This window comes from Polyodon spathula, chromosome 13 (genome assembly GCF_017654505.1).
Source record: "Polyodon spathula isolate WHYD16114869_AA chromosome 13, ASM1765450v1, whole genome shotgun sequence".
Taxonomy (NCBI): domain Eukaryota; kingdom Metazoa; phylum Chordata; class Actinopteri; order Acipenseriformes; family Polyodontidae; genus Polyodon; species Polyodon spathula.
In genome coordinates, this window is record NC_054546.1 from 14,462,049 (window position 1) to 14,488,753 (window position 26,705).

At 36.1% G+C, this 26,705-nt stretch overlaps 1 protein-coding gene across 3 annotated transcripts in view; it reads right to left on the reverse strand.

Moving 5' to 3' along the window:
* Positions 1–25,072, reverse strand: part of LOC121325998 (protein FAM13C-like) — a 48,482-nt gene extending 23,410 nt beyond the window's left edge. For 2 of the 3 annotated variants that reach the window (XM_041269123.1, XM_041269124.1), the window contains exons 1-12: positions 24,819–25,072; positions 22,610–22,787; positions 21,580–21,789; positions 21,059–21,239; positions 19,329–19,470; positions 15,493–15,594; positions 14,656–14,822; positions 11,005–11,037; positions 9,377–9,559; positions 8,947–9,151; positions 3,137–3,255; positions 1,698–1,749 (exon numbers count right to left, since the gene is read on the reverse strand). In XM_041269123.1, coding sequence (XP_041125057.1) covers positions 1,698–1,749; positions 3,137–3,255; positions 8,947–9,151; positions 9,377–9,559; positions 11,005–11,037; positions 14,656–14,822; positions 15,493–15,594; positions 19,329–19,470; positions 21,059–21,239; positions 21,580–21,789; positions 22,610–22,787; positions 24,819–24,848 — 1,602 coding nt within the window. In that variant the 5' untranslated portion in view covers positions 24,849–25,072. The remainder of the gene's footprint in view (positions 1–1,697; positions 1,750–3,136; positions 3,256–8,946; positions 9,152–9,376; positions 9,560–11,004; positions 11,038–14,655; positions 14,823–15,492; positions 15,595–19,328; positions 19,471–21,058; positions 21,240–21,579; positions 21,790–22,609; positions 22,788–24,818) is intronic. The other variant, XM_041269125.1, reaches the window with a different exon arrangement.
* Positions 25,073–26,705: the final 1,633 nt, after the last annotated feature.

Genomic DNA, 26,705 nt, shown 5'->3' on the forward strand with positions numbered 1-26,705 from the left:
ATGTTTTGTTTTTTTAATAGCATTATTACAATGGTCACTGTATACATAAAAAGTTACGTATACAGTGACCATTACTTACAACAGATCAATGGTCTAGGGCCCTATCAAATTCACAGTCTCAAATTTCATGGCATCAGCTATTTAAATGGTAGATTTCTCGGTGGTGTAACAGATTATGAACGTGTATCTTTTAAAAATGGAAAAATATAAACACTTAAAGCCTAAATGTTTTCCATATCAATTAACAAAACATGCAACTATACAGTAATTTAAGAAATACAGCTAAAGAGACAGTAGAAGTAAACAGTTTTACATTTAAAACAGATTGCTTGACTGTTGCGTTCATAATTTAAAAACAAAATTAACGACATACCTTCATACGTTTAAATAAACTTTCACACGCAAATCAAATCTAGAAAAATACATTTTGTTGTTACTATACGTCATTATTTAAAATACATCAAAAACTTTGATGAAATAATGCATTAACAGCTCAACGTTTACTTAACTTAAAGTGAGGGTAGGTAAAAAAAAAAAAAAAAAAAAAAAAGCAACAAAAAAAAGTGTACAGTAGTTTACTGACAGGCAGAGTTTGTAAGGCAGGATATCCACTTGACAAGCGCACATATCGTCAAAATTGTAGCACAGGTACCAAGCGGTCAGATTCTGATGCAATGGTTTTATGATTATATTATAGATGGCTTTTCAGGCTGTATTGCAGATTTCACGGTACCTACCATTTTTCATGGCCGTTATATTATGTTACACCTAGAAGCCCTGGAGCTACATAGAAAGCAATTGTATTTTGATTACAAACAGCATGGTGTTCTACTTGATTCATTTTATTTACAGGTCCGCAATGTGTTTAGCTGTGATTAGATCAGTCTATCGTCATTCAATCAGCCTTCTGAAATGCTGGCATCTGTTGCCTGGTCTTTGCACTTCCCCAGATCAAGATGTTGGTTTTGTAAACTGATAAAATGCCAACAGATTAAGTTTATGAATCAGCTTTAGCAGACTGGTACAAAATGATAAACATGCAAATCGTCTGATAAGAGTTGCTGACTCACTGCACACAGTCACCTGACTGCATATTGTTTAATCTGACAGACTTGCCACGGTTAGATTGATCAGCAATAGTGTGGTTCCCTTCAAGTCTGGCTTTCTACTGTATCATTTAGCAGTAGCATTATTATCTGAATTTGGATAGACAGGTTTTCTCTGAGATAAGCATTTGTGAAACAAAGATAACTTGTTGAGGTGTGCACTTATGAAAGAAACCAGCATATTAGCAGGGTAAATAATGAAAAAGGATAATTGACTGTTCTACGTGGGCAATGCAAAATAAATCAGTGAGTGACAGAAGATACGTCTGTCCTGAAACTGATTAATTACCCACAAAGACTGATCATCGGTACTCTACATCCTACAAGAAAATCAATTCATGTTACTTTATGCAAGAAAGAAAGGTTTAGCATTACATAAGTGAAGTTATATCCATTGATTCAGAAATTTGCTTTAAAATTAGTGAAGGTGTTTTTGCACCATATATGATTCTCAAAGCTTTCCACTGCAGTGTGGAATCAAGAATAGTAGAGTAGCAGAACTCACCTAATGGATTTCAAATCAGTTCAAGGTTTTAAATATAACTTTTTCTTAGCACTAGCTTTATTATTATTATTGCACAAAACACATACCTCATTGTAATCCTGAAGTTCCACCGTGTCTTCATTCAGTGAGTGCACCATGCTGCAGATTTAAAAGGGATTAAAACTGTGGGTGTATTTTAGACTGAATACAATTTCAGCATGTAAATATTACATTCACAGCTGCGAGTCAAGGAAAGTGAAGAGGCTGATATATACTGCAAGGGCTCGGACAAGAACTGTGTCTACAACTTTCTGAAAAGGTTTTCCAACAATTCACCTTTATATAAAATAAAAGGTGCATTTGTTGTAGTTCTTACCATAAAGTACAACTAAATTACTGGGCAACAGTGCCTTGTATTGTAGCGTGGTTTTCATACAATTGGTTTATTTTCAAGAGAGACACTTAACAGCTGTTTCGCTCCAATCACCTTAGTCTAATTAGAACTTTATTTATGAGGCATACATAGGTTACAGTAATTGAACAGATACACCTCCATGTGTCCCGAGACAGACTTCTCTCTCTGAACCGAAAGAGGAAGTTTGTTGTTTACATGCTAGCACGTGTAGTGCGGCCATTACATTTACCTGCACCTCAACCTGAAAACAAGAAAGGCTCGCTGTTGTGTTCCACCACAGTCTGTGTGTATTGAACACATCACCGTTGTGCTGGCCTCTCATGTTCTTGCTCCCAGTATAAACAAAACGGGCCAGATTTAACAAGTAATATCAGACATACATTCTACCCACCAAGTATAGAAACACCACATTGTAGGCGTTACAGTGATAGTTTCGTCAAAACTCCAGATTACTGTTTTTTCCCCTCTTTTTGTTTTGCTATATCTACGTGTCCAGGGAAGCTGACAGGTTGTGGGGGAAGGTGGGAGCAGATATATAATACACCGTACGTTAATCCTGAAGAACAATCACAAATTTGTTTAAAAAAAAAACCCTCCAGACTACTGTAGATATAGCCTCCATTAGCTCAGTTAATGATTCTCACTACAGGACATGCTCACTGTGCCCCTGCAAAGTTAATTCAAATTTGGGTTCCCTAGATATACTGTAGCCATCAATATTTCAGTCAACCAGTTGCCAGCAACTTAAAAGTGTGTGTCACCATGACCTAGATTTTCATTACCGGTACTTGGAAACATTTATACAATGAAAAGATTCTAAAAACACCGATAAAAAGATTCTTAAAAAACATGCCATACTTATTAGCCCAACCAGTAAGATGACAGAACTTATCCAAAAATAAGTGACTTATCTAAACAACAGACATGTTGTACTATCAATACCGGGAAATGTTTTTTATTGGCTTACATTAGATACTTGCTTAACATGTTGCTTACCTGTGGCTATATCATAAACGGTCAACTATATTAGCAAATTCTTGAATAGTTGGTTTTATACATGATATCAAATTATACAATTAAAATACGAAAGCTTTCAAAAGTGTCAGTGACAGCCTATACCAAACAGCATACCTGTTCTGAAAATCCAATATTTCTTTGAACTGGAATGAAGCATTTTGAATGTGCCTGGATTCTGACAGCTTAGTGTTCATTTGACATGCTGACAAACTTTGCATTTTATTTTCCATGTCCTGCCAAAACAACAATAAAAAGGAATGGCAAATCTGTCAGTGGATCAAAATTCCAGTGTCTGGAAAACATCAAATTGAGGTATTATATCTGGAACCAGATAGACGGAACTCAAAAAATCAAAACAATAGGTTTGTAATGAACAAACTGAATAGCTTTTCATACACTAGTATAATTATCCAGGTCACTCTTTGTTCTGCAGCAACGTATTACTTAGGATACCAGAAGCCCCACAGGAATGTTCTAGTTTGAAGCATTCTTCCACACAGACAAAAGGTTTGCAATAGCTTCATGTGGATTTTCACTCACTTTGAGCTTGGTTTCATGACAAAAAAACCCCACTGAAACACTTAACTCTTCCATTGCTGCAGAGCTGTATACAGGGCTTGGAAAGACAGATCCACTCAAAAGATAGGGCAGTATGGAAAGATCCCATTAAATATATATTATACACAGTAAATCTGAAAAGCTGATACTGTTTATTGTTCATATGTTTCTTTAAATACACCTGAAGGTCTTGAAAGCAATATTGTAGTTAATCTAATAAAACAGTATCAAATATTCAAAGCTATTATCAGGATTACCTTGATCAACACAGCAAAACATATTCAACAATGTTACATGTATGTTGTTACTGTGGGTTTTTATTACTGGGAAAAAGTCTAGACTCTTCTAACCAATTCTCTGGCAGGTCTCAAAACATCAAAATAAACAGCAAGTAACCCAAAGAAAGACACTTGTTTTGTTGATTCAATACAACCAAATCACCTGCAACAGGCACCTTGAATAAGCAGCCAAATACATGTTCAATCCTTTTTGCACACATAAATTAGGCTTAAACTGCCAGGACACCAGTGTTTCTCTCATTTATTAATGAGCAACTATTTAAAATGAGATTTAAAATGGTGCCGATACCTTTTTTTTATATAAATGTTGCTGTAGTCAAAGTCACAGAGTGTCACGAACGCCAGCCTAATTTTTTGTTTTTAGGTCTTATTAAATAAGTCTTTACTGAAAGTAATTTCCTCCAGCTGTTCCAGTTTCCCCATCAATACAAATACTGGACTTTCCCTAGGGTATCAAACAGTGGCTGTGCTCCCAGGCCTTCAGCAGAGTTTGAGATCTCAGCTACAACCTGTCATTCTTGTAAATGTGAGGAGTGCCAGACAACAGCTGGCAAATCTGTTATATAAAAATGCACGTCCGGTTGCTGTTTGTACCAGAATTTTCAGCCAGCAGTTCAGTCAACTTTGTCTGGGGTTGCCAATGCCATCATTTTCAGTGCAGGTTTGTGGGGTTCAAACCTTCACAGCAAATGCTGTGACCTCAAAGCATTTATAAAAATATAGTTGTGCTCTATAACACATTAGTGTGTCCTTAAGTATATATTAAGTGTTCAAACAGTGAAGCAAAACCTATATTAATAAGCTTTAAATTAATCTTGTGAGGATAAATCCCGCTCTCTCTGTATGGTCCCACAGTATCGTAGAGACTTTCAAAAGAAAGAATCTAAATGAACATGAAAGAGCATTCTAAGCAAGTCAGAGATGTGATTATAGAAAAGCACAAAATCTGGGGAAGGGTACAAAACCATTTCAAAGACATTGAACATTTCGTGCATTTCTTGAATATTGCTCCTGTATAGGTATTCATAACTAATCTAGAGCTGCTGCGTTTTCAGTTTGACAGTAATGTCTCCACACACTGGACATGATGCAATATGTTCTGCGATAAAATGGTATTCTCGCTGCGACACTTCTCAAACCAGTGGCGACTCTCCGATTGCATAATCTTTTTACGTTTTTATAATGTGTGTCCTGTATTGTACAGCTCAAGGTATTTTGATACTGCAAGAATTATCTTTTATCTTGCCGTGGGCTTATTAAAGGTGCGCAAGGGAAGCTGGAAATACAGGTTTTATTTTTTTTTTCTCATGGTATGCTGTGCCGTACGATACATTCGTTTGTTGCATCGCATCCAGTGTGTAGAGGCCTTTAGTTTATTAATGTTAGTTTGTCTGTTACTTTATTACCTTAGTTTATTAACATATACTTGGATGTTGCTTTTCTCTTACTTATTCTGTTCATTTCATATGTTGACATGTCATGACAAGTAATTAATTGTTTATTTATTTATTGATTCATATTGTGTCTGATGGTCAACTCAGTCTTAAAGAACACTTTGGCTAAGAGAATACTCTGCTTGCTTCCCAATGGATGTTCTCTTAGACGGAGTCTACTGCATCTTATATATGTGTGTCATGTACTATTAATATTCAAAACATGTACAATACCAAAGTGAATATTATTTAACTTATTTCTCTTATCTTATTTAAAACCCAAATACTTATTACTATACATCATATCCGTCAGATCCCTTCATAACTTTCACCCCCCATATAGAAGGTCACCAAATCACTGCAGTGTGATTTGTGCAGGTCTGCCTGAATCTGCTGGCGTGTGGCTAATATTTTTTAATTATTACTGTTTTTGTTATACCTGTGCACTTCATCATATACATTTGTCTGGCACTTCATTCTGAGACCACATTACTGGTTTACTTATATACAGTACCAGTCAAAAGTTTGAGTACACCTTCTTAAAACCAGGTTTATGATTATCTATGCTTTTAACTGTACAAAACTTGTGTATAAACACTTAATATTTCATTATATGATACACATACTTACATAAGCCGATAATCATAAGTGAATTACATTCAAAAATTTTATTTTTAAAAGAAAATGTAAATCTTGTCAATTTCAATGAAATGGTCACCCAAAGCAAGGGGATTTCAGTCTGAAGCCCAAGTCAGTTAAAAGTCTGAAATGTGTATAACACGGTGTTAGAACACTGGCCTAAGTATAAAAGTGTCTTTGTTAGATGTTTTCTGAGTTAAATAGCATGTTACCTAATTAACCTTTTGTCACCAATTATTGTTAACAGGTGAGGGTCCATGATTACTATAAATATAGGTAGCATAAGCACAAGTTTGTCATTCCTGAATGTAAGGGAGCAGAAAATGGCAAAATACGCTCAGTTAAGCAAAGAAAAAAGACAGTCTGTAATTACTTTAAGAAATGAAGGTCAATCTTTAAGACAAATCGCAAGAACTTTGCAAGTGTCTGTAACTGCTGTGGCCAAGACTATCAAACAATTTGAAGAAACTGGCACTCATGAGGACTCAACAAGGTCAGGCAGGCCAAGGGTGACCTCAGAATCAGAGAACAAGTTAATTTGAATCACAAGTCTGCAAAATCAGCAATTGACTGCCCCTGAAATACAAGCTCAGCTAAATGCTACTAGAAGTACAGATGTTTCAACATCAACTGTTCAGAGGAGATTGCATGAAGCTGGCTTAACTGGAAGAACTGCTACAAAGAAACCATTGGTAAGAGTGAAGAATAAGAGGAAGAGACTTGCCTGGGCCAAAAAACACAGAAACTGGACATTTGAGTAGTGGAAGTCTGTCTTATGGACCGATGAATCAAATTTGAAATATTTGGGTCCAACCGCCAAGGATTTGTAAGACGCAGAGGGTGAGCGTATGAGTTCTGCATGTGTGGTTCCCACTGTCAAGCATGGAGGAGGCAGTGTCATGTTCTGGGATTGCTTTGCTGGTGACAGAGTTAGTGATCTTTACCAACTCCATGGCAAGGTCAACCAGCATGGCTATCATAGCATACTTCAGAGGCATGCCATTGCATCAGGATTATGGCTAGTTGGGCAGTCCTTCATTCTTCAGCAAGATAATGACCCAAAACACACCTCAAAGTTGTGCAAGAACTATCTGGCAAAGAAGGAAAGTGAAGGACAACTCAGTCTGACCTGGCCTGCCCAGTCTCCAGACCTCAATCCCATAGAACTTGTATGGGACAAACTGGACAGAAGAGTCAAAGCAAAGCTACCCACAAGTGCTCTACATCTCTGGGAATTGCTGCAGAAGAGCTGGGAAGACACATTGGGTGATTTCCTGCTGAAACTTGTTAAACGAATGCCTCATGTTTGTGAGGCTGTTAAGGTAAGGGGTGGCTATTTTGAGGAATCCAAAATTTAGAGACAATTTTAAATTTTCTTGAACATTGCTTTGATGCTCCTTATGTTTGGTATATTGTAACATGTGTTTTCATTTTCAAGTATTTATAGAAATGTAAAACATTGTCAATTATGAAAAAAAAACTAGTTTCCAGAAAGTGTACTCAAACTTTTGACTGGTACTGTATATATTTTATTAGCAAACCGAGCTGCCACTCTCAGGTTCGTTGCCCCTTTAAAAACCACTGACCCAAAACAGGAACTTGCAGTTTTAGCATGTTGCGCACTTTTATTTACAAAAGCAAAACAAAATAAACACCTAGCTCCTTTTTGAGCTCTAAATAAACAGAAAAAGGCTATACAAGGTACCTTTTTTTTTTTTTTTTTTTTTTTATCTATATGCTTGAGCACACTATCAAGCAGGCTTCTATACACACACAGCAGCCCAGCACAAACTGGCTGCACCCTTTTTAAACCCTGCACCTGGCACTAAATTACAATTACCAGGTGCAGGTGATTATTTTATTGTTTAATTAATTAACAATTTAGTTTGGCAGGGAGATTTTAACTCTCTCCCTGACACAAACACAAATTTTCCCTGCGCAGGGCTAATTAACAAAATGACCCACGCAGTAGATGGTTTGTTTCCAAATAAAAATGTCACATATCAAGGATAGCACTGGCATTATTTCACAAGTGACCTTCAGTGGCAATTGGATATCATTGGATATCTATTCTGCACTTGTTCCAGTTAATCTTATCTGACTCAGTATAACTACAGTGTAAATACTTACTGTTCATTAGAACAAAAGTAATATAAAGCTAGTAATCTATCAATATTGCCTGTCAAAGCAGTTCTTGCTAACTATATTTATTGTGGGGGTTGAATACTCCTGTATCAACCAACCTACATACTGCTAAACTATTATACTTATGCTTGCTTAACTTTGAAATACGAGCACTAATCCTAATTATAAACTGCGGCAAAAGCATATCAGCTCCTTAATATACCGTATAATTAGCTCTATTAAAATCCCTTGTTCATAATTGTATGACCTTGTGCTGTAAATCAGTAAGGTACAATTATCCCAGCATGAAAACTGCACATTTTAAAAATAGCACCGTTTACAGAAAAAATAAGTTTAATCTGCATCTGTGTGTTTTTGGAGGGTTTCCAATATGTAACATTTCATATTCTCTTAGCCAGCGACACTTAAGTCATCATATGCACTCATCAGAGAACATGCTTGTCCAAAATATAGCTTTTTCAGTTAAACATGTGGGAAAGTGGCTACACTGATTTGTACATACTGTAGGCAGGTGCCTACAAATAGACAATTTAGGTTAGAGACACAGTAACCTACAGACCATGGTTAATTATTGTTACATCACCATCAACATCATGGAAAACTGACTTATTAAAAGTCTTGAAATTGACCAAGTTGAAACCATGACAACTCGTAAAAAAAAAAAATCCCAAAAAGTGCTGACAGACCCTTGCAATAGATTTTAAGGATCCAAGTACAGTAGGTTTTGAACAATTCACAAAAATGATGTTATGTTTCCTGGGCTACTGGACATTTTGCCCTTGTTGTTACCACCCCCATCCCACACAGCTGAAAGCAAATGAAATGGGTTGTACAGATATTGACAGTTTACCTTGCTGTAATCTTGGTCCTGGTCATACTCTGTACTTATCTCAGAGATTGATTTGGATCTTTTAGGCTTGAAACTGTCTTCAATGTTTTTCTCCAAGTCCTCCAAAGCTTTCTTCTCTGCACGTGGCATGGCTTCTTTCAATTGTAGCCGACCCTCCTCTACAAACACTGCATTGCTAGGAAGATTTTCCTTATTCTTGCCATCCCTAAAAAAATAAAAAATTTAAACTAGTGTTGTTGTCATTATAATTTCCCAGGGCCTCATGAGGCGGTCCTACACTCATTTTTGTACATGCAGAAGCTCAATGTGGTTCATGTTTTCTGTGCCACCCAGCCTTGCTATTTCTTCAGAGAGTTATTAGCCAAACAGCACGCAAAAAGAACAGACAGTCAGTGCAGTTTGATTTGACAGAATTGGCACAGAGACTTACATTTCTTTAAGTCGGAAAGCATCCTCCTGCTGGCTTATCAGACGTCTGCGTTCCCTTGCAGGTAAGGCGGTCAAACTGAGGCCCTGGTGGATGTCACGCTTTTCTACAGTGTGTCGTATGAAATGCTGCTTGGAAATGGTTAGACTCTCATCCTGCATTAACTCACCTTCTTCTGGAGAGCTTCTGTAGGCAACAGGTGAGTTAAAGATAAGTTTATGTGGGTCTAGTTACTGTACAACAAACTGGTTAAACCCATTTCATCGGGCCATACCTAAACCTTTACTGTACAAAACTCATTGAAACATCTGTCCATATAAATAATTGCATAATGCACACTTACTGCTATAGTGACTCTCAAAGAAAAATAGCAAGTCAAAATGTGTCAAGAGAGTTAGTATTCAGGATCATTTTAGCTGTTGGGACACAAGTGTCTCTCCCCTTGAAGCCAGCTGGCCCCTGTGTCACTCAATCCAAACACAGATGCGCCTATTACTACTTGCAGCAATGGGAAGCATGTGGTTCTACGTCTATACAGTAAATAAAGCCCTGACAATTTTACTGTAAACAAAAATAACAAAAGTATTTGTATGCGAGTCATAATTCATAATATTTAGTCATACATACAATACCTAATCTATTATGTTATTTAATTCACAATAATGAACAGTAATTGCAAATTGTTTTATATCAAGCTATTCTTTGTATTACCAAAACACTACCTTGAACAGACAGACACAAGATAAGTCTTATTAATTTGTTAACCCTGCAAATCTAATTAGTGTGTTGGATACTGTTAAAAGCAGGACTACGGCATAACACTATAAACAATGATTTTACATAAATGTTAGACCATAGATGAGAATGAAAATATAAATCAGTGGGGAAAAAAATTAATGAAATGCACTCGCAGCATTTCAGACATCTTGACCATCTTAAATGACCGACTTAAAAATATTGCCATCCAAAAAAAATCTTGTTATTTTGTGTGTAGATACCCAGGACATTACCAGCTACTCACACCAGTCAAACATTATTTGAATCATCTGATCAGTTTTCAGAATTTAAAACACAGCTGAGCTTGTTTTTGCAGATACTTTGGCACGTGTTTTGCATTTTAATCTGTGAGCACATCTCTGCTAACATGTGCCAGAGGCCAATATAGACTTCTTGACCCAATTTGTAGTTACTAAATTACTGCACGCCATAAAAACTGTACAATGTGTAATCTACTGAGAGCCAGAGCATAATGCACCCCACACAAAAAAAAAAAACAATTTTAAAACTGTTTCTCAACTACTATAAATATGTACATAAAGTAAAATTTTAAAGCCATATTTCTTTTCTTAGAAAATGTAATATTCCCACAATTACGTTCAATTTTACAACATGCTTCCATTGTTTAGCCTACTGGAAACTATCAAAAACCAGACACTTGTAGACAGTCCAGTTAGTTTACATTTGTAACTTCAATTTACAGGAAACAAGTTTCAACATTGGCTTAAATACCAGTTCTGTCAGTGCATTCACCTGCTCAGATATTTTTTAAATAAGCATGACAGGTTGTCAGAACTGAATGTCACTAGTTCATTTTATAATTGTATTTTAATTTTTAAAAAGCTGTTACTTACTCCATTATTGCTGCACTGCCTTTGGCTTGGATGCTGAAACAAAACACACGAAAGAACATTAGACGAAGCAGCACAAAAGGCATTAGCTATACTTCATAATGGTCTCACTGCAACAGAAGCCAGAGTGTCTGCCAATCACACATACCACATGTTCATAGTGGAAGCAGCCTATAAAGCCAGTCTTGGCACTCCCCCAAATACGGCCACTGAAGAGTGTGTTTAAAGAGAGACGATGGCTGCTCCTGAAACCAGGTACAGTAATGTAGGTCAAGGATGTGAGCTTCAATAACCACTACTAATTGCAGCCCCATTTTCAAATTTTGCAGGACTTTGGCTAAACACAACTAACCACAAGCTCTATCAATGAAGGCACTATTTTTATTTATTTTATATATATATATAATTTCACAAATAACCAAAAAAATGTGCTTTTCTAGAAAAGCTGGTCTAGAGAGATATCTTCATTCAAAATGCAAGATGACGGTCAAAGTTTTCTTTTTAGAATACTTTCAAACAATACCATAGGGTTATTGTAACAGGGCCAGGAGCCCTGTACAGGAGAAGGGGGCAGGGCAAAGCCCTGCTCCTATAAACTATATTTGTTTTGTATTATTATTATTATGATGATTTACTATGTATTTAAATGATGGCAAAAGCCGTGTTTTTTGTTACTGTTTTATTTAAACGTGATGGAAAAGAGCGTGGGTGTTTTTGTTTGGTAGTGTGGATCGGAAGCCCTATCCACTATTAAAAAAACCTTTGTGCAGAAGGTGGCCATCTCCCTATTAATTGGATAATTTATTGCTAATCGGGAGATATAAGCCTTCGGCAGTCTGCACTCTGGGTGGGAGTATAGATGAGTGAACGAAAGGGAGCGAGGAGAAAATGAAAAGAAAATGTAAACAAACCATAGGATCAGTGAAAGCGATCTGCCCAGCCTGACCTGTGTGTTGTGTGCGATATTGGTTATATTTAAAACGTTTACTTTGCTCTGTGACCGTTGTTTTGTTATTTAAATAAAAACGTTGCATACCGCATCTTTTGCCCTGCAGTACTGTATTTTGTTATTCTTCCTGCATTTGGTCCGACGTCCCCACTGCAGCCAACCCTGTCACAGTTACATTTTTGTATACTGTAACATTCTTGAAATATTAAAGAATGTAGTGAGAAAAATTGATGTTGTTAAAATGTAATACGGTAACTTTTAATTTTCATTGATGTCCAGCATGTCAGGAATCAGAAGCCCAAATGGTTTCTTTCATTCAAATATTCCATGACAAAGCTGAGTACAGAACAAAAAAAATGCAACTAATGTTAACACTCACTGAGAGACTGATAAAATCAAGAGATCAGTTACCATTTAAATGGAAATATTAGTTTATTTTGCATGCAACAAATAATATGTTGAACTACATGCAGAGCTGATTCGATTTCATGTGATTATTTCCTCTTTTTAAATGGGAATTTGACCTTTGGATATCAATGCTGGATGTACTGACGGGGTCAGTGTGTCAGTTTCCACTCTGCAGCATGGCTTTCAATCAGTGCACATGAAGAAAGGATTGCATGCAAGCTTTCTGGAGTGGAATAATAAATGAGAAATTATTTTCCCAACAGCGAAAGCATTTCTGAATACCCTCTTTAAATATAGAGCTCTCAGCAGAAAAATGATTCTTGGCAACACAAACAACTAATGTTATACGAGAGAGAAAGAAAGAAAACCCACAATGTAGCCATTCGCTGGCATGATATTGTACGCGATAACTATATTAAAAAATAGGGAACAAACAAAAACAACATGTACAGAATTAGTACAAAACTTAGAAACACCAGCTGTCACTGACCATGGGCAGCTAGGACATACAGTATGTGACTAGTCTGAAAGATGTTTAACATTGTCCTGTTCTCCTGAATGGCCTTAAAATGTATGTCAACTTGTGGCAGGCTGGCGAGTGGATAGAGGCCCAGAGACAGACTGCAGTTCAAAAAAATAACTGTTTTATTATAAATAAACAAAAATAAGTGCACAAGGGCAAAATAACAGATACTCAAACACAAATAAAGCAAAAATAAAACTCACAAAAATAAAGTTTCCAGGCTGGGCAATGCCTTCACTGGATTTAGAAAATTCAAAAACCACAAAACAAACACCAACCTGCTTCCTCAGCTCCCCCTCTCCAAATGAGAAGCAGAGGCCTCCTTTTATATCAGGTGGCTGGGCGCTGATTGATCGTTAATCAACCTAATCAACTAATCAACCCCAGCCACCTGAACATAATAAACCCAGGCAGGTAGGGGAAGTTAACCCCATCCCTGCCAATTTAAAGGGCAGAGCTTTGCTCTGCCACACAACCTACTTTCTCATATTTTTCCCACAAAATTTGAAAATTCAACGGAGTGTGCAACCGTCAAAAGGTACTGTGTGAAAACCTTTGTGTGTTTGGTTTTATCAATGTTAAAAACAGGTAAACAGCCTAGCAGTCCTGTATTATAGTTAGGTTCCTGTGTTCAGTTAGTCCTCGAAGAGTTATGTGTTTGTTTTGTTTATTGTGTGTATTGTGTAAATATTAAAAATAGCGCGTCAACGCTGTTTAAACTTCCATTTCCGTGTCCTGGGTCTACGTTTTTAAAGGGGTAACGAACCGTGCGAGTTGCAGTTCTTTCACAGTATAATAAATAAGACTATTTTGTTTTGTGAAACACCAGTTTATGACTCAATGACAAGCATATTGCAGTGATAGGACTTAATTGGAGGAACTTGAACTGAAAACTAAACTGAAAAGCTAAAATTAAGGTAACTGTTTAAATTGTTATGTAATGATATTGTAAAAAAAAAAAACACTGCAATAACCAGGGGCGAAGAGATCAGGTCCGATCTGCTGCATAGAACGTCTATTAATTCACTTTGCATTTGATAGTCTCCTAAGTTGTAAATGTGTTTGGTTATGATGTTGTGTTATGTAATTTTCCATGAAAGAAAATTAAATCTGGTAACTTTGAAAAGCAGCTGTGGAAAATCTGAACTGGGCAATGGACCAGTTTGTCCCCAGACACACATTAAGTACATTTTCAAAGGGCTTAACCAATTTCTATAAAAATGGTAACACTTTATTAGTTCAATTAAATGAATACTTAATAGCCTTTGCATAATATTTATATATTTTTTAAATCTTCATGTATTACTGTTTTTTGCGCTCATTTGGTGTGTTTAACAAAGTAATACAGTATTTTACCTTTAAGACTGTCTCTAAGCATGCCTGACCAAGGACTGTAATGAGACCAGAATAAAAATGACCACTAGGGGTGCTGTAGGGGTTACTTAATTGATCGAAATACAGCCATTGTTTCAATAAATAAAGACCAACATTACAAAAAAATAAAAAATCATCCAAAAGTGCTTGTTAAGTATTTAGCTTCTTTAGAAGTATTTAATTCTCTAGATACTATATGTAAAAACATACAGTAAGTGTGACAGACCACCAGAATCTAAATAAAAAAAAATAATTGTAACTGGATAAGCATATCTCTAGACACAGTATATAGAAATATGTACTTGTGATGTACTATTAAATCAAAAATCATTACATGTTTCTGGTGCCTAGCTTACTGAGCACTGTAATGAAGTGCTACAAGGAAAATAATTTGCTTTACCTTGTAAATCGTGTTGTGCTCATTGTGGGAGGAAACACTGCCATGCTGTTTTCTGGCACCTCAGCCACATGAATTTCCCAAGATGTGGGGGAGCCTGGGTCTGCTGTTCCCAGACTTCTGGCAGGAACCCTGGTACGGGGTGTTGGGACCGGCGTCCTCCGCTTTACCTGCCATAGAATAGAGACCATCATACATTAGCTTCTGCAGTCCATTCAACCGATCTAAACAGTGGCAACCACTGTGAATGGAGGAAAAGGACAAGGGTCTAAAGACTACAAACGAGGACAAAAACTGTATATTTACTACTAATGTTGTCTCACTTTTAGTAGGACACTATAGGATACATTGGCAGAAAGAATTTGGCCAATGCCACATTCTTATTTTTTCCATGTGTGTATCTAACCCTATGCAGCCCCACTTGTGCAATCTTGCAAATTTGTACTACTCTGCATCTATATTTATTTGAGTGCGGTCATTAAACAATATACATCATTAGCTGTAACCCCTGTAAAAATTAAGCATTGTCCACATTTTAAAATGGTAGTTTTATATTGTAGGTGTCATACATTCCACTCACTATACTGAATATAGAACTATGACCACAAGCAACAACAAAACCCACAACATGCCTCCAGTTATTCCTGCCCACTACTCTTAAATTTGTCTAATTCGAAAAGAAAAAGAAATAGCTCCTGGCAACTGAGTATGGGTCAGGTTGACATTTTCACATATTCATGAAACAAAGAAGTTTGCTAAGATTATTATAACCACTACCATGAAGGGTAAAAAAGAAAGAACAACAACAATGAAAGATAGGGTTGTAAGTTCATTACCTACCAACTGAGCACAAGGATATGAAGCAGGAGCATTAGGGGTCTCTGTACTCTCTTCTGTGACAGACATGTCCTGATTTACATTTGACATTACAGTGCAGCGACCCTGTTACAGAAATGAAAAGTCAAACTGAGATTTAACAGACACAGTGGATGTAGGTCATGTTGGTATCCTTTTTCAGCATCATTCCTAATAGTTATTATCTAATATTATATTAACAGACATGGCAGGGGAGGTACATGCTAATCAAGTAATTGCTCAAAGTAGCAAACTGTAAATTTACAGAGCCACCAGATGCTGAAAAAAATATATATCACAGAAAACACAGAATGTGAGACTGGGGTTTTCTTGATCAATCTGTACACCATTCCATTCAAGGTTCTAATAAGTTTAAAAAGACTACAAAGCAACCTTTTTTTAAATGTCTTTTCTGTACAATTTAGTTTTAATAAAACATATATATTCAATTTTATATATATATATTATATATATAATAGAAACAAATCTTATAATATTATATATATACATATACCTGGGTACCTGATGCACTTTACAGAAATTGATCACTGCAATCCAAACAAATTCTTACAATAGTTTAAAAAAAAGAATACAGGCCAGTATGTGTAACTATTTGTTTTATATTTCATATAATTTTGTTGGTATCTTGCTGTGCCAACCAACAGACAGTAGCACTTTTTTTTTTTTTTTTAAATGTCAGTGACAAAAAAGCTTTCAAATCCTACATCATGAACCAGAAAGCCAGTTCAAGCTGAATCACAGGCAATCGCAGTTTCCATAGAAACCAATGCAGCACTTGAGTTCTCTTTTGATTCCTTCCTAGCCAACAGGTATCATCTTTATTTAGTCAAGGAATGCGTAATCTGCAGTGAAATGTCTTGACATATTCTAATATAGTACAATACATGATCCTACCGTGTCTGGAACCATGTTCTAGTGTCATCAAGTAAAAGGAACATTGTTGTCCTGTTATACATCATCGTGACACAAAGTAAAATTAGGCATAGTGATAATCTCTGTGAAAGCAGCCAAACGTCAAACCCGAGATCAAAATTCACCTTTATAAAAAAAAAGTCTTAACTAAGATCTGGTCATCTTACAAATGTTTTCCCAAATAGATTACACCAATAATACTGCTCTCATGCAGTGATCTATTTCTGAGCCTCCCTGCTTGCATGCTCTCATTATTGTTTCTCAGTGCCAACTCAAATAGGCAGTTTAATGCAGATGGATCAGAAATTGAGTTTTCACATGGAGTTGTAAAGCCTCTGAAACCTCCTGCACAGGTTTAGTGATGATTAAGGACCGTAGTAATAAATAAATAGTTTATTAATGTATACATCAAAAAAATTCAAGCTACATTTATAGCCAATCCACAACAGAAATATATGCAGTATGAGCCTGTTTTTCATTTTATTCCCATTTACTAATGTTAACTTCAAGGGTTGCTGCCACCAATGCAAAATGGATAATATATGTGCAGTAAGAATATATTATAATACATCTGTGCGAACATTTCTAGACATGTGGATGTCTAAAAGGAACTGAGACAAAAAAGATTCTGCAGGACCAACAAAATCTATTGGAACTACTAAATCAAAAAGGTTAGTTTTCTCTTGTATGATACACAACAATCGAATTTGACCAAATTAATAACTCAAAGCTTAATATCTTTATTATCCACAAACACATGACTACAACATGGCAGCCATCTTAGATAAACAAATTCAACTTTATTTTTTACCTATGACCTATTTTCAGTCCAATCTTGTCTTACATTAAATTGCCTTCAACGCAGGACAGAAGTTCTGCAAGAATTTACCACGGGAGAGATTAAGCTGATAAGAACCAAAAATAGTTTTAGAGTATCTGTTTTTTCAAATGCGTTTTTTAGTTACATTTTGGGAGTAGATGCCCTCTGAAGTTGAAATGACAACCTAAAGCATCTACCATACAAATCCAATTGGCTAAGACAATCCACAAAAATGTTTACTTTCAGTCCGTTAACTGAAATAGCGCTAAAAGATTATTGCTTTTCCCATTACTATACATGAATGTATGGTTGGCCCATTGGTTCTGCTCGTCAAGATCCTTCAACCAAAAACAAGGTAGCCAGACAGCTCTCGATAACCAACCGCTCTTCAGATGAAACCGCCCGCATGGTGGTAAAGAGAAGTTGGTAGAAGAAACAAAATGAGGCAACATGAGGATTATTCACAAAACCACTGATTTCACGACATAGGGAAATGAGATACCGCATCAACCATTACTTTGGCACTAAGTAAAGCATTAGAACTGAGAAAGAGCAATAATGAAAAACCATTTCATGCCAGAGGTTACTAATACAAATATATTTTACTTAATGTGAAGCATTGAAGAGTCATTCAGGTTTATTTGTAGACGCTGCAAATTCTATTACAGTACATTCAACAACCAATGCTTATCACATTTCAAAATGGGATAACTTTATTAATACACACCCAATCAGAACACAGTGAAACAACATAATTGGAAAGAGCTTTTCTTTTTCTGTTAGTAAAAATTAAAATGTAATTAAATTGGTAATATCCTTATTGTTATTGATGCTAAATGCATCATTTGTATAAGGAACTGTTAGAAAGTAAAGCAGGCATATAACACCTGGAGACATTAGCTGTTAGGTACTGCAGTATGCAATATAATGAGAAGAATACGTCTGCTTGTGGGTTCTGGGTTTAATGGAGGCAGATTCAAATATAGATCCACAAGGTAACTGCAATGGTTTAACTGAGGATCTACTCAGGAAAAACCTCAGTAAGCATGACCCTCAAATGAATAAAACACATTAGAATTCCTCTGTCTTGCAATGCCATTTGTTATAGGATTTGAGAGGGCCCGTGGTAAACAGAATTGGCAATGATAATGATGAGTGATTCCAGGCGATCGTGCACCAAAGGGCATCGTTGAGAGATGAATTAAAGCTTGCTGTCTTTGGATATTATAAAAGGGGAGAAAGATAATCTGCACTACTGGATCTTGTAAAGCAGACAGTAAAATGTCAGCTGCTTGAACCAGCTGGGGGAGAGGCACTGCTGCTGCTTGGGTACTGGATTGCAACAGAAAATACCTTTACAAACAAAGCTTTCACCACCCAATTTTCCTCCCTAACCTGCAGGAAAGTAAAGGTATTGAAACCAGCAAGCAACAAATCGCATGACTTACTCTCCACACTGCTTTTATTAGGTGACCCAATAGGGATAGTGTAAAACATCTGACTTGTTAAAAGACAATGAAACAATGCAATACATTACTGAATGAAATTGTTGTGTACTCAAGTTCATTAGTTTTGAAAGGACTAACACAGAAAGCTTGTTTGACTAACAATACCAAGTGTTCTTCAGTGAAAGAAGCCCAAAAAGGAAACAATTCTGGACTTTTTAATGCAACCGTGGACATCACATACATTCTATGCAAAATAATTTTATATTAAAAACCGAGGAACAATTAAATACTGACCTGAATTAAATACTGACTTCAGTATCTTATTTCATTAATATGAATGACCTTTTTTTAAAAAGGTGTAGCGTATACAGGTTAAAAAAAAAAAAGGACATTATAAATACATTTTCGGGATTAAAGGAAAATTACTGAGAATGCATTTTTATTTCAAACAAACATCTAATGAAGTAAAAGTATAGGCAGAATATAACTGCAACTAAACTTTGTGTGCTATCTAAACACCCCCATACACACACTGTGCACCTGTTTCTTTTGTCAAACCCCCCCTCCAAAGCTCTGGTACCCCTGACCCAGTTGTATTACTGATTGAATTGTAGTCCTACCTCTGTGTCAGTGGGTTCTGGTCTCTCCTCAGTTCTGTCACCAGCTGCATCTTCCACAAGGACAGTAAAGTTATGCAGTATATGCAGCAGCACAGCATTACAGAGGGACTGCTCTTCCTGCATACTGGAGCTGAAGGGAACACTGTGGAGAGAAAGCAAACTTTCTTTTGTCTGTATGGGACGTATATAAAAAAAATTAAATCTTCTCTCCAATCAAAAATAAAGGTAGTTTTCAGGTAACGTGTGGCGCTGTTGAGAAGTTCCTGCGCCTGTAGCCAGTGGCCCTCTCACTAAGTTCATCAGGTGAAGTCCTAAAGCTAGTTATTTATACTCATCAATAATAGTTCTTGAAGAATGTACTATGAAGATTTCTACCTTTTTGTGGAACAGACACCCACCAGTCCAAAGATATTTTCTGTCATCTTAACCATGCTTTATTGAGTAATAACAGAATATCTGAATGATAAAGAAACCAATGGAAGCTCAGTGATGTATAAATACTAATAGTGGGGGTTCCATGTTAATAACAATTTCTCCTGCATGAGACTATTACAGTGAGCTCAACATTACTTAATTTCAATTTACTTCTACCTGTAAACTAGCTCAACAGGTCCCTCTGGTGATTCTAAAGTAAAGAGCAATGCAAAAGCAAAGCTAGAAACTGAATTGGAATAAAATACTTCTTTCTATTGTGTTATTACTTCTTTTCTAATGTTTTCTTATGTGAGGGACTGTCACAAAGAGCGAATTAACCTAAATCTCCAATCTCCCTCTCGACCTGTGAGAGCACTGCACAGCAGGAATTACGTGCCCCGTACTGAATGGTTGGGCAGTTCATTCCGGGGGCAGTCGGAAACCAGCCATTCAGGAAAGGAACGACGTCACGGTACCAGGAGTCATCGCCCTAGTGCGGTGAGCGAAATTTCATTCATGAATTGGAGGAGACATGATTTTGGGAAACAGAGTTAAGTGTGTGCTTTGTTTTGCAATCGTGTGTGTTTTGTTGTCAGCAGACTGATCAAGCACGGAGCTGGGAGCTGCAGCCTTGGGCCAGCGATTCGCTGCACCTGCACTTAACCAGCATCACTGTTCCAGCACCGCACCTACACTAAGAGTACGCACTGCCCGGAGACGCGTCTGTGTTGTGTCTGTGGTTTTTGTATTTATTTCGGGACTGTAACCCCTCGTTTTGTTGGGTAGAGCCAGCTTTATTATTTTGATCGGTGAAAGCAGTTAAGGAGAATTAAATTATCAACTTGAACCGTGAACTTTGTGTTTGTCCTTGTTACGGTGATGCAGGTGCTTCATTCACTAAGCACAGCAACCCACATGTTCACAGGGACCTACAGGAAAAACTTGATCACACGATTTGATATTCAACCATTTTGCTTGATATTACTATCAAAAACTATTGTGGACATTTTGAAGTAGATGTGGTTTAAAAAACTTGATACCAGTTTTCATAAAATTGTCTTTGGATAGGAAGCAATGGAAATTAAATTGTAGGTTAACAATTGTTTAGAAATTATCATTTTTTCAGATAATTGTACTGTTTAGAATGTTAAACCTTATTTTTTAAGCATATGTAATATAGCTCCACGTTTCCTAATTGGTATGCTAATTCAAGTGGTAATAACAGCAACATGAATGGGGAGCTTTTTGCATTGAAAGGACAGATGGGTCAGTACGATCGGGCACATTAAAATGTAAGTGTTGATGGAAACACTTACTGAAAGAAACAAGGCCCAAACACTACTGCCAAATTCTCCATGGTCATCTGATTAGACTGGCTGTGGGTCGCCACCCTCTGCAGAAAGTTACAGAGGTATCGGAGCACACTGTAATGTTCCTGAGGTAGATCACCCAACAGCTGCTTCAGGTGCTGGTTTAATTCAGCCTTGTCCTTATTACCTGCAAACAACAGGTGCAGGAACAAGATTATACCCCTTTCAAAAATGATTTAATCTTCTTATACCTATATGGAAAAATGTAACATATGCTCACTGGTCAAAGAAATCCATCACTTGAAACAGGAAGCAGGGCTCCTGGCTACAGTAAAGACATGGAGAGTAGATGCTGGGAATTTTACCAGTGAAACAGCGCTCTCATGAACACCCTCCATTCCAAATGTGTTTGTTAATAAACTCCTTACTATATAGAGTATATCCCATTAACAAAAACAGTGATTGGTTGTTTTATTATAAGCGATTGATAATAAACAGTACATGGTTTATCAGAACTGGCACTGTACCTTTGAAGGCCTCCACAAAGCAGACATGCAGTGGACCTGGGATGACAGGTTTCGGCAGTTCTCTGAGGAAGAGTTTAAGCAACCCGGATGCAGACTCGATGTCTCCATCTTCAATCAGATCCACTTTCTCACCTCCATCATATTTCGCTTTCAGGTCCTTCAGTTTATTAACTGAGCTGCTGACCCGGAAAAGCCCTTTCTGCTCCAGACCTGCAGGAAACATACCTCAGTAACAGCTATGACCTTTGGGCTTACATCAACTGTGCAAAATTGTTTGACAGAACATGAACTGGTAAGAGTTTTTCAGAATGGTTTTCAACAAGTTTTAGTTAAACGCTAAAGTCAAGATCATCATCATCATATAGCTTATATATTAAAGATTAAATACATTGATTTTGCTATAATGATCTAAAAAAACATCTACCATTGTGTTATGTGAACTAGACACCTCACACTTTGTTCTATCTATAAAAACGGCCAAATTGTAAAAACTAAATAAATAAATAAAGGTGTCGGCCCTATAAATATGTGATGTATGAATTGACAAGTTAAACACACTACAACTGGGGCTAACTTGGCCTCCTTTTTGGAAACTTGGGTTGCATGTACTTCTTCACTGACACTGAATACAGGAAAAAAAATCTGACACAAATATGTCTTTCATTTGTGCAAGTATGATTAATATATAATTCCAGTGCTTTTCTTACTATTTTTTACAGTGCTTGAAATCAACCAGTCTTTCCCTGGCTTTGAGCTTGTCTGGAGAATCCTAAGTTCCAGAATAAACAAACAGTCTTCCTCATTCCATTCAATGACAATGTTTGGAAATAAATAAATAAATAAACAAACAAACAAACCAAACAAGAACCCCTGTGAATGATTGCGAACACCATAGAATAGTAAGGGAAATGTAAAAGAAACATGATTCCAAAATGTATTCTGCATCAACTAGATATGCGACTATGTCAGAACTGTACATGAAATAATGATGTATTACAACTGTTGTTACACTGTGAACATACACACTTACCATACTCGTCTAAGTACTCCACTATGCTGCGTACAATCCCTGGAACTCCACAGACAGTCTGTCCATTCTCCCGAAGGGTCTCCAGGGAAACATTGAAGACCTTTGTATTTTTCTGAGGTAAAGACTCTGGACTGATTTTTTTATTGTACTTTTTAATTTTCACAGAAGATACGGACTGCTGAATGGAGAGAAAACCAAACAAAAAGCTAGTAACAGTCAAGAGTTAGGTTTATTACAGTACCGCACTGCAGTAATTAGTTACATGTAACCATACTTAAAAAAAAATATAATTTTAAAAGATATGCAATTACTATTTACACCAATGACCCTCGCCTGGGGTTGTTCTTGCGGAGTCTTGGCCCAGTGCTAGTGCTCTTCATAAATATAAACAGGTTGAACCGCTATATTACACACATACACACCAAGAAAATTATTAAGATTCATATTGTACTGGTATGGACTGTTAACACACATTAATGCTGAGGACGAGTTATCCTTTCTGAAACTCGTGTGAGAGAGTTTTTGTAAGAGGGAAGTGTATTCAGAATCAAATAAGGCTGATTTCTTACTGAAAACATACTACAATTGAAACCAATTTCCTTAAAAGGTATTGCAATACAATATGCCCTTTCCAACTCGGGCAATTGGAATTCTTGTTTAATGCAAAGCTAATCTGATCAAAACTCCCTGTGTCTTCACCTTTCTATATAACCATATTGCGTTGACAAGCTGTCCTGTTTGCAGTTGGTGAGGCTTTAATCTTAACTGGTGAAAGAATTTGAAACCCTAATATTTTATATATATATTAAAAAAAAAAAAAAAAAAAAAAAAAGCCTAATGGAGCTTTTTGACAATGAGGTGCCATTGACATTTACGAGCCTTTTGTTATTATTACCATTTAATAAAAAATAAAAAGCACTTGTCAAACTAGACTTACACAAAAGGTCAATACCAAAATGTCGATGAACTCTATGCCCCCTGTTCTATATCTTAATGACAATAAAATAGCGATGCCATTACCTAAATGCAAGCATGCTTTATGACAGGAAACAAGTGCTTTCATCTTTTACATTTTTTTTTTTTTTTTAAGTCAATAAGCCTTGATTTATTGTAAATGTGATCAATAATTGCTGAAGGTGTAAAGGGCTTGGCTGCCTAGCAACCAGCTAAAGACACCATACAGTAGCTCTCCTGAATTGAGGGGTAAAAGGTGGTGGTGGTGGTGGGGATTTATGATGCTACTTAAAAGCATGTTTAATCTTTAAAGACATTGCTTGCCAATAACAAAACAGATAAGTACATAAATTAAAGTACATTATTCTTAAAAGTATGTGTATCTTTATATGAAATCTTAATATAATTTCTTATAAATCACATAGAAAAAAATCAACCAATCACATTTGAGGGTTTACCACAGTTCCTGTACATTTTATCTAATTTATAGCTGTCATCCCGTGCACAGAACACACAGTAAAACAGAATGATAAAAAAAACACAACATCCTTCATGTTCTACAGCAGTTCCCGAGTACAGAATTCATTTCAAACACTTTGAGCGAACATGGAAAAGTCGAGGAATCCATCCTATTACAATGTTTATCATGGGAGGGGACAGTAATGTAAAAGAATTACTGCACAAGGTTTGATTAAAAAAAAAAAAAAGTTTCCTTAGCAAGATGATAATTTCACTTTGAGTCACAACAACCAACTCTTCTGCTCCCTCACTATTTATCCACAGAGAAACACGTCACTTAAGCTGCAATGTCTCATTGGATACTTTTGCCATAATCAATGGATAGCATTTGTTCCCTTACAGGACTTAACTAAAGAATATCTGAGGACTTCTAGCACAGTTGAATGGATCAACGGGGTCATTTCTCCAGACTGTCTGCTACACAGAGTGCAGAGTACATTCTGTACTTCCTGTTGTTTTTTTGTACAACTCATGTTAATTTATCAGACCCAAATAAGCACTAATTTTGGACAACACCTGAGAAGTAATAATCATGGCATGAGAAATCAGACATAGCTGTTTTATTTTCCTTTAACAAAAATAAAGGGGTACAAAATTGCACATTTCCCTTGTTTCTTGCAGACAAATAACCAAGGGGACGTGTGTACAGACTACCCACTGCAATGATTATTGTGTTCATAAGAAACATTTTAAAAGCAAACCAAACATATATCTGCAAAAAAAAGTAAAAACTTACACATAGAGAAAAAGAAGCACTTGTTCCCATGTTAGGCCTGCGAAAAGCAATATTCCATTTCCAAGTATGATGACTGTGACTTCCCCTTTAGACTTTGGCAAAATATTACGAATTTCATAATAATACTAATAATTGATATACTTCTGTGGTAATGCAATGCATCTTGCTTCACCAGTTTTTTATTCTCCTTTTCTACTTTTGTTTTGGTAATCCTTTTTGTTGTAGAAATAAGAAAGCAGACCAGCAGAACAAGATTTTAAATAGTATCTTCTTACATATGTTGCTAGTCAGGTGACCAAAGCTCCTTATGTCAGGCAAGCTTAGTAACAGTCTCCATGGCGCTGTGTGGAGCTGGAAATAAACACACAGGGTGTGTGACTGTCTAGTTATTGTTATCTTGGTAAAATTCACAAACATTTTTGAACATCCATTTGAACATGGGACTCGCAGTGTGCAGTTTTGACAGAAACACATGTTACAGCACACATGTACTTCAATTTTAAAACATATCTAGAACTACATTAGGAGTATACATGCCACACCTGTATAGTGAATGGATGTGCATGACGTTGAAATGTATGAATTAATTTTGGATTAATTTTGATAGCTACAATTACTTTGTGTGCTGCACCATAAAATAAATATTTTATGTATATAGTGTTTGTTTGAATATTCAAATATGTCCCCAGCATTAATGTGAATACTGTACCAATATGTGTATTCATTTCATTTACAATGCAACAGCGCTGCTTGTTTTCCTAGCCCTAGAAAAAAAAAAAAAAAAAATTAAACCTACATTTGGAGTTTAAATGTCAACAACTTTAATGTAGACCTTTCTTCTGACTGCACAGAAGACTAACTGAAATATTATAAATAGACAAAGGTGTTTTATTTTAGCGAGAAATTGAACATGATTTTGGGACAGTGCAGCTTCAAACAGAAGTCGTTTTAAGTATACAATTAAAATATAAAAGGAGCTTAAGCATTAGTTAAAGCTCAATAGGAATATAAAAAATTAGAGAAATAATTTTATGTTTGCATCACTGGTATAATATTTAACAACCCGGGTTCGGTTCACTTGCTCACAATCAAAAATAGAAAATTCTGCCAAATTTTTTATCAGTAACCTTTAATAGATCATTTAAACAACAACAGATACATTTAAAACAAATACAGAAATTGTGAATTTATTTATGAAACATAGGCGAAAACATTAGTGCGTATAACCTTTCAGTTCAGGGCGGTGAGAGTCGGGTGTAGTAGCCACGACAGGCCGCTAGACGGTGCAAAACAATTTAAACTTAATTCACACTCAAAAACACAAAATTCTACCAAGTTTTTCATCCTTGACCTTTATTATACAACAGAAAAAAATGTGGACAATAAAAATCTAAACTTATCTACAAAAATATAGTAAAACAAAATACAACTGCAGCTTCAGTTATGTGCGACTTACACCTAACTCCTACACTTACACCTAACTCCTACATCTAACCCATAAACCTTACCCCTAGCTGTCACTATCGAATTGTTACTATTTCAACACTAACTTACTTTTATTTCAACATCGTTTCTTTTACACCCTCCAGTGGCCTCTATTGGCTATTACAGCTGACGCTCATCGCCCTGAAATAAAAGGTAATAATGTAGTAACGTTTTAACCTATTTGATAAATAAATTCATAATTTCTGTATTTTCCTCACTTTATATGTCATAAAATCAACTAGTAAAACTTTACACAAAAAAACAGCATTTGCGTTTTTATTATGCATTTCAATAACAGATTAATGAATATATCATGTAATTTATAAATTATTTGTAAGAAACTAGCCATGTGTATTTGTTATTGCAAACTACATGATTATTTATCTGTCTTCGTTATATATA